The sequence below is a fragment of the Camelina sativa genome, chromosome 18 (genome assembly GCF_000633955.1).
Source record: "Camelina sativa cultivar DH55 chromosome 18, Cs, whole genome shotgun sequence".
Taxonomy (NCBI): domain Eukaryota; kingdom Viridiplantae; phylum Streptophyta; class Magnoliopsida; order Brassicales; family Brassicaceae; genus Camelina; species Camelina sativa.
This window is the reverse complement of record NC_025702.1, coordinates 20,427,409-20,436,623: the sequence shown is the minus strand read 5'-3', so window position 1 is coordinate 20,436,623 and position 9,215 is coordinate 20,427,409. Positions and strand designations below refer to the sequence as shown.

The following is a 9,215-nucleotide window of genomic DNA, read 5'->3' as shown; positions in this document are numbered from 1 at the left end:
ATCAATTTTTTTTTTTTTTTTTTTTGTGGAATCACATAATGGTTCTACACTTCTACTATTCTGTAATTCTACGGAGCAATAATATAAGACTTGTAATTGATAAAGTACACAAGGAACTTAACTATTCTATAACTGAAATATAAGAAATTGATCACACACTCACATATCCATCGACACATTCATATTCATATATTAATAAGTACATCTCCGATGCTAAACGACTTATTTTTCTGGACATGAAATATCATAATCGTTTCACCAACCACGAACTTTTTATTTGGTAAAAAAAGAATTATAAATCAAACATGTATATCACGTTTGTAAAAGATGTCAAAGGAAAAGCTAAACGGCAACTATACGTGGATCCATTAGGGTTTGTCTAAACACGATCAAATTCTATATTAACTTCATAACTTGCAGCACCTGCAGTGATGGTATTCTACATTTCTACTTGGTGCTAAGTCACCCATATAAGATGAAATTGGAGGATACGAAATATGAGAGAAAGTGGGAAATCATATTGAGCGGAAGAAGAAAATATCTACCTTTTTCATTTAAAATATAAAATAAAATAATGATTTTGTAGAATTTTATTACTTGTTCACTATGAATAATGAAAAATACTGTATCCACGACGTTCGAAACTCAATACATATGTATATATCATTAAAACTTACATATATATGGTCGATTTGTATTAGTATTGTTAACTATTGTAGCTTTTGTGTGTGTCAATTTTCGAATTATTAACAAATGTTATAAATAGCAAAATAATCTAGATTTAACAAAGACTGGGAATAATAATTAATTTGTCTAAACCATGGTGGTGGGTCTGACCAAAGATTTGTGCTGGTCTCTAGATCTTTAAATTGACGGCTATGGCTGATTTGAAAGCTAAGAGCTAACTAACCTATTTTCCATATTTGGTTTAATCGTTAATTAATGATTAGTGGTCACAAGTATATTGGCCTTAGGGCATATGGAATAGTAGTGGCAAGGGACACTCTGTTTTTGTGTTATTATAATGAAAGCTTTTCCATGGTACTACGACTAACCTACTAACTACAGACTATAAAGTACTAGTATTACAAGAACAACTCCAACAGATCCTTAAACCTTTAAAATTTAAGAGTTTTTTAGTTCCAACAGACTCTTAAACCTTTAATTTTTAAGGGTTTGAATAGTGAACCTTCAAATTTGAGGATGCACTATTCAGCTCCTTAAAATTTTATATATATATATTTTATTTTAGTCTTTATAACTTTTCTATCTTACAAATATGTCTAAATAAGTTTAATTGTTTGAAATCTATCTATATAAATTCAATTGTTTGATTTATTTCTATATAAATTCAATTGTTTGATTTATATCTATATACATTCGATTATTTGAAATATATCTATATAAATTTATTTTTGAATATATCTATGGAAATAATTATATTGAATAACTTTATATTTTACATGTAGTTTTATTTTATATTTTTGATATATATATATATATATATTATATGTTGTTTTATCATATAAGCTATTGTATTTTATTAATATTGTTTGATATATTTTTTCATTGTGTATTTTATATTTATCTCTAAAAGTTTTGTGATTATAATAAATTATTAGTAAGATTGTGGACTATAATGTAAATAGAAAAAATTTTAGAAATAAATTTTATATATTAAAAGAATGTCAAAGTGATCTAATATAATAAGCACCCAATGGTCTTGGAGTACTTAAAGCCTGCTCTCGCTGTCAATTAATACTTAGGTAGCTTTTAATACATATATAGGTCTCATAGGTACGGTTCATTAAAATGTGAAGTGTGATTATATTAAAAACGTACGATTACGACATTATTTATTAACCTTCTTTTCCAAATCGTGTCATGGTTGGGGCATTACGTGAACGCGATTAACGCACCTACATTTATTCGATCGATTTCAACAAGCCTAAACGTATACATACTAGAAAAATTGGTCATGTATTCTAGCTATGCCACAAATAAAGTATATGCAACAGCAACACTTTTCAGCCATATCGATTGAAACAATATGTTGCTCGCCTGAAACAAAGAGAAGCCAAGCCATGCTCTCCATTGTAAGTCAATGATTCTTCCACGAGTATAATTCATACATATGAATATATTATATATGATCATATCCTATCGTATCAAAAATCATATATGGTAAACTACTCGTAGTAAATTAATTGTACTTTTTTCAAGTACTAATTTAGAGGTAAGGAAGCAAAAGGGGGAATATAGACAACTAGGCGCAAATGTGAAGTGGTGGCTGTGAACCTTTTAAATCATCTGAGAAGTTGGGAGCTAGCTTCCTTCCCAATTCACAACACCCATTTATTAATAAAAAAACATTTCTATTAGTTTTTAATTGAACACTATACTTTAGTCTAAACTTTTCTGGAAGCGATATATATATATATATATATAAATGTGTAAACCCCATAATTATATAAGATCTACTAGCTATGTTTCACAACTTCACATGTTACTTTGGGTGCCTATATATATAGACACCACCAAACCGAAGATTCCTTAAACCCTATAAGATTCAAGACTCCTCATGTGACATCTCTTGACTACTATTTATAGATTCTTATAAAAGCTTGAAGATACTTGCATTTCTCCCTTAAACCCCAATAAACATAAAGAATCAGTGCGAGACTCTTCTCATTACTATTTTTACTTGATTCTTGACAATTTTTATTAACTCAAATCATTATCAATGGCAAAAGCCGTGTTCTCGAATTTTGGCTTATCTCTTCTTTTTATTGCAATAATCGTGTGCCATATACCAACCGAGGCAAGACACTTGAGGACCCATAGAAATTCAATCAAAAATAGCACTCTCAGTGTATACGAAGGAGCCGGTGGCTTGATGAGAACAGGAAGCGGCTCGGTGAAGAGTGCCGCCAGCAAAGAAAAAAAAAATACGGCGTTGATGAGTTCCGGCCAACAACTCCGGGAAACAGCCCTGGCATTGGCCATTAATCCACTAAAGCTTAAATAATTAAAATATTTACACACATACATATGTATATTGGCATGCATGCTCATATATATAGAGTCCCAAGTTTAAATATATTTCTCTTTTCTTTTAAAATACTAACCTTTAATTATTGGTTAAAGCGTATATTGTATGTTTTGAATTAGGTTTGTTAAAATAAGAACGGATGAAATTACCTTTAACCTAAATGGTATATATATTTTATAAAGACTTGCCACTATAGTTCAAGTATTACATAAGTAACCAGTTTATAGTGTTCACTCTAATGTTAGGAAATTATGGTTCGAATCTTTTTACGACGCGATCTTTTACAGACAAAATAAAACTTTGTAAAATTTGAACCAGATTAATTGATTGTAATTAGTAAATGTGTCGACGATCTCTAAACAAGAGTTTTAAAATTATGTGAATAATTATCATGACTCATGAGGTTGGTGAGCACTTTGGACTCTTGAGTTTGAGTGAGTGATATCTGTACGACCCCACACGGTCGATCTTATTAATAATAATATGCAACTTTTATACGACAAAATATATGTTCGGAATTTCCTTTTCTAATCTTCTAGCTTAATTAAATATGCAAAAGAAACTGCAATGTTGAGAGCATGCGATTACTATTGTATATGCTTTCTCCATGGTTGATGCTTCTACGTTGATTCTCTCTCTCTCTTTCTCTCCTACAAAAAAAAACTAGAATAATTATAATTGTAATTCTTAATTTTGTTGCAAAATTGAAGTCGGTTCATGTTTCGTTATAGAGGTCGGCGGTGAGTTATATATATATATATATATATATATATATATACATATATCAATTTGGCGGAAGTCCAAATTAATCTCAGAAACGTTTAGGAGACATAGATTAGTCGTCAAGCTCATGACGTAGATATAGTTGAAATTCGTAAATGAATTCAAACGATTCAATCTCTCGTACGTTTTTGTAACCTTGAAAAAAGCAAAACCCTTCTTTTTGTCCGTCTAATTTGAGACATTGTAACAGATTCTCTAATTTTGTAATCCAGATATAGAATGGTACTCCTAGTCTCCTACTAGTATAAACTTATTCACTAGATAGCCTAGAGGTGAAAAACATGCTAACCGATCCTGTCGTTTAATTGCGAATTCTCTATCACAGCGCGGGTTTGCCCACCAAAACCGACTTTAACACAACCAAAAACTTTGTTTGGGCGGTGAAGGCCCGTTGATATTTTATCAATCTAAATTTTAGATAGGCCCATTAAAGGTTTTATCGAATTCAGAAACCCATTTATACATCCTCCACTCTTTTTGGCTTTTGTTTTGTTTTTTGTTTTTACGTACAAACATCATCATTCAAGAGCATCCTTTTTTTTTTCATTATCATTCAAGAGCTTCTTCCCTTATCACTAAGTTCAAATTCATAGCCCTTTTACAACTCCACAGTTTTCCTTTTTTTTTGGTTTTGTTTTGGGTACGTAAAAACACAACTCCATAGTTTACTCTTTTTTTCCCGTAACCTTTTTTTTTTATATACTCTATCTGCTGATCCGGTCAACCTCGGTAGAAATGCACCGAAGTGCTTTAGAGTGGACTTCTCCCAGAAGGATTACCACAGTGTTTGTCCCGAGTTTCAAATACTTTCCGACTAATGTCAGAAGGTAACCAGATCACATGTATTCCTGACTACCAGGTAAATTAATTGGACCATGACCCAACTGACAGACTTCCCACACAACTATGATTTTTGTTTTTAAAATGGATCGAACCTGATTTTTTCCCGGTAACCTTAAATTCATATTACCAAAAAAGGTATTTTGAAAAGATTAGAGGTTTCATAACTTCGTATGTGTTTTCATTCATTTAATTAACTCTCGTATACAAACAATAAGTATTATACCCCTTAAATTAAAAAACCTTTTAATATCTAATACTTACAAGAACGAAAATTGTAAATAATTAGGGGCTTGATTCTGAATGACGATACATGTATAAGTGTGGTGTTGGGGTCTAGAATATTAGTCGCTGTCTAATACAATGGTTTAATGGTTCGGTTGGTGCATGTAAGTTTAATTATGAGAATCTTTGCTTAATTAAAAAACTAATACTGTTTGTGATTAATACAATAATTATATACTATGTGTCTTGATCAAATGAAATTTAAAAACGTAGTCATGGTCCACTTTAAGTATCAGCCGTCGGATCATCTAAGATTGTGACCTTTTCAAATGGGGTCCAGAGAAGAACCGTAGCAATGTGGGCAACACGTCGAGAGTGGGAATCTCTTAAACGCCGTTTAGACGTCGAGATTCTCCGTTAGTTCGTGATTCAACCGTTCGCAACTGTACCGGACCGTACCGGTTTTGTCGTACGCACACACAAAAGTCCAACCAACCAAACACACTCGTCTTGCGACCCAAAACATGTTTAATTCCAGTTTTGCCCCCAAAAGTCTAATACGAATTTTTCATGCCCACGGTTCCAAACAAAAGTATTGTTGGCTTTTTCTTTTCGTTTTCAAAAAATTACCACGGAATCTCTCTCACTCTCGTAAAGCTTTTATATTATACTATAATTCGTTTATGTCGATATACACAAGTTAGTATCTTTACTAAAATTGTAAGCTTTTTAAATGTGGAAATCTGATTCATGTTTACTGTAGAACTAGATTGTTGTTTTAGTTAATTGCGAGTTGGTTTTTAGTTAAAAACCTAAGATAAGCCCAAATTTAACAGCTACAAGTTTGTTTACAGCTTTTATTACCACACGAAAATATAAATAAATGGCAAATGTCTGTTTTTTTTATTAAAAGAAACAACTAATAAATCCTATTAATTTTTTTCTTACAAAAAGAGAAATAATACTCCAATAATTGTTTTAAAAAGTAGGAAATAGGACATCACATATATGTCACACAAATGGTTATAAAGTTGATGAGAATTTATTTTCTCTTTTTTTTTTGTAAGAAAAACTTTGAATTGTTTTACAATTATGATTAAAAATATAGGTGTATATTCAATCAAAAAATTTAGGGGTATATTCTAAGTGATTTGAGTTTTCATAAGATTTTGAATGATTTTGATGATTTTAGGGAAGTTGATACGATTTATTGTAAAATTATTTCAAATCCCACCTAAAACCATGAGACTTTTATTTTATGTATTTTTAACTAAACAAATTCTCTAAAATAATGAGATTTAGATTTCTGTATTTTTTAACTAAACAAATCCTCTAAAATTTCTAATGCTCTTTCAGCATTTTCAGCCAGCCTATGACCAAATTTACAAATTCTTTTGAATAACAATAGATTTTTAAGTAGATTTTCTAAATCATCATTTCAATAACAGTGAATTTTAATAGACTTTTTAAAATATATGATTAAATAACATAAGATTTATAAATTTTACACGATCACTAAAAATGTCAAGTTTAATACAACCCCTAAATAAATTTAGGAAAAAATTATGTGGCTTAAAATGTTTATCTAAATAGAAAATATAGATATTTCGATTTCAAATGCTAAATAATTTGTATACAAATACCAAATATGCATATTTAAGCCATGTATAGAGCTATTTCAAAAAAAAAAGAGAGAGAAAAAAAAAAAGTAAAAAGAAGACCTCAAATAATAAATATTACGAAAAGACCCAACCCTAGGGAGTAACAGTTAGGTCATAACAGAGGGGGTAAAGAAGTAATTAAGAAAGGATGAATGTGTCATCTTGTTCCTCCTCCTTTAGTTTTTTTTTTCCAGTCTAATTGGTCCTCCTCCCTCCTCAGCCTCCCCTTCTTCTTCAGGTGGCGTCTGGTCTCTCTCTATCTCTCTCGTCCCCAACAAAATCGCTTCTTTTTCTTCTTCTTCTTCAACCCACACAAAAAAAAAAGAGAAAAAAAATCCGAAGTAGAAGAAGAGAAGTGGTTCCAGATGATTCGATGTTCTTTTCAGACATGGAGCGAAAAACCCTAGCGACTACGCCTCCTTCCTTCTTCTTCCACCTTCGGTAATTCCTTTTTTCTCTTTCTCACTGTATATTTTTTTTTTTTCTCTCCCGATGATATGGTACTTCGATTTTCACGCAAGTTTTGATTTTTTTTTTGTTGTTGTCTTTTTTACACATATCAAGTTCGAATCTTTACTACTACTACTCTGCTTCTTCCTCTATCACTTACGGTTTGGTTCACTTGGTTTTTTTTGTTCATAACAGTTATATATAACCAAAAAAAAAAAAAAATCAAGTCTTTGCTCTTTCCGTCTTTCGCTATCAATAAGAATAGTTCATTCCTCTTTGTCCTTTTTTCTGTTTATAGAACTATTTCTTTGCTTCTGATTTCTTCAAATGCCATTACTTTTTTGGGTACTATTCTATTTTTGTTTGTTTTTTCTCTTTACATTTTTTGTTGGTTGAAGTCCCAAATTACTTACATATAAAATCTCATTGTTTGTTGAACTTTTTTTTTTTTTTTGTTTATGTGTTTTTAACAGAGGAGCAGCATTTGGTTCATCGAAGGCATCTCATTGTCTTCTCCTTCTCTCATGTCTATTGCTTTCCTCAGTCAATACATTGCATAACTTAGCTGAGTATGACTCTTTTGGTTCCAATGGCTACTTCTACAACACTGGTTCTCCTTCTACTAAGGGCTTCCAGGGTCAAGATTCTCAGAGTGTAGCTATCCCCAAAACCGACCACAATGTTTGTCCCAGTTCTCTGTTGTTCTGTTTCCTTTCAGCTTTAGGATCACAGAATCAGTCTGATCCATTTGTACCCTTTTTTGGGTTGTCGTCCTATCCCAAGGAATCACTGAGTAGCTCTGCTCTGATCAGAAACAATCTATCTGGTGTTGTGTGGCTGTCTCTTAATCCTGTCCACATCATAGAGTTTCAGCCTTTTACTGGATTCTTTCACATAGGAGACACCACTTGTTACAAGCCTTTGTCGAAAGAGCTCTATACTAAGAAGAACACAAGGGAGCTGAGTATTCCCAACACAAGGGAGTTGAGTATTTTGGTTTCCGGAAAACAGTGTGGACGAAATGGTTTCGTGGTGAACCATCAGAGTGAAGGGTTTTCACTAGAGCCAGGGGAATCCATCAAGTTTCTATTTTTCTACCGGACTGAACTCTCTTGGGCATCTGGAGTTGCTGTTTTTGCACTACCTATGAAGGCGACATCACCTGTTTTGATGCTTAATCTCTGCAAGAAACCTGTCTTTTGGGTGCGGACTAAGAAATTCTTAATTGCGGTTCTTATTGCTGTTGCTTTACTCATTCTGATGTTTTGCTTCAATGATCACTTCATCGAGGAGAACAACAACAAGAGAAACCACATGGAGTTGAGAGAAGTTGAGAAACCATCTGCATTCACAATCTCCCCTGAAATGGATTCTCTGCTAAGATCCATAACCAAAGAAAGCCTCCAAGGGTACAATGAGGTTCCCAAGAACAGTAGCGTAAAATCAGCTGCTTCTGTTTCCTCTTCCCACGAAGAAGAAGCATCAGAAGCTGTGAACCTCACTGTAAAGACTGCAAAAGACAAGAAGAGGCGCCGGAACAAGAAGAAGAAGAAAGGAGGAATCAACGGATTAACACCCGAGCGCACAGATGTTTCAAGCAGTCACAGCGGGAACTCAACTCCTAACTCTCCAATGTCACCAGAACCACCAACCACTACTCGAGCCACAACGAAGCCCGTAAAGCCTCCTAAACCAGTCTTGTCGCATTCAGCAACGTTTCCGGTTTCAGGGGTTAAGTCAATGATCATAGAACGTAGCTCTTTGGCTCCAAATGTGAGAGCTCCTGGAGCAAACTCAAGGACCGAAGTGAAAGAAGAGAAGGCGAAAGAGTATAAGTACGATATCTGGGGAGACCACTTGACAGGGCTTCATTTGATGGATAGGTTTAAGGAAGTAAGAGAAGGTAAAAGCTGCTCAGGTTTTGATGGAGATGAGTGTGAGAGTTTCTTTGTTAAGGGTCCTCAGAACTTGTTAGCAAACTCTGATGCCAGGTTTGCAAGTTTCGGCAACCAATAAAGAAATAAATAATAAAAACCAAAAGATTAAAAATATTTTATATAATAATGCGAAGCCCAGTGGGCTTTATGAGCAAAAACGTTTTCATGGGTAGGTCCGTGCAAGAAAAGTATCAAACCGTAAGTGTATCCAGCACAAGTCACATGACCCAGTAAAAATGTGCCACTTAGGATTTGTTCATAATTTTA

The 9,215-nt window shown here is 33.0% G+C and overlaps 1 protein-coding gene across 1 annotated transcript; it reads left to right on the top strand.

Annotated features, from left to right (window-relative positions):
* Positions 6,732–9,062, top strand: LOC104762883. Its single transcript, XM_010486281.2, has 2 exons — positions 6,732–7,002; positions 7,485–9,062. The coding sequence occupies exons 1-2, from the start codon at positions 6,935–6,937 to the stop codon at positions 9,025–9,027; spliced, it is 1,611 nt and encodes a 536-aa protein (XP_010484583.1). The 5' UTR covers positions 6,732–6,934; the 3' UTR covers positions 9,028–9,062.

Excerpts from the sequence above, each read along its gene's own strand:
- LOC104762883 (XM_010486281.2), top strand. The coding sequence starts at position 6,935 with ATGTTCTTTTCAGACATGGAGCGAAAAACCCTAGCGACTACGCCTCCT. Across the intron at positions 7,003-7,484 it reads TCCTTCTTCTTCCACCTTCG|AGGAGCAGCATTTGGTTCAT; the intron begins GTAATTCCTTTT and ends TGTTTTTAACAG.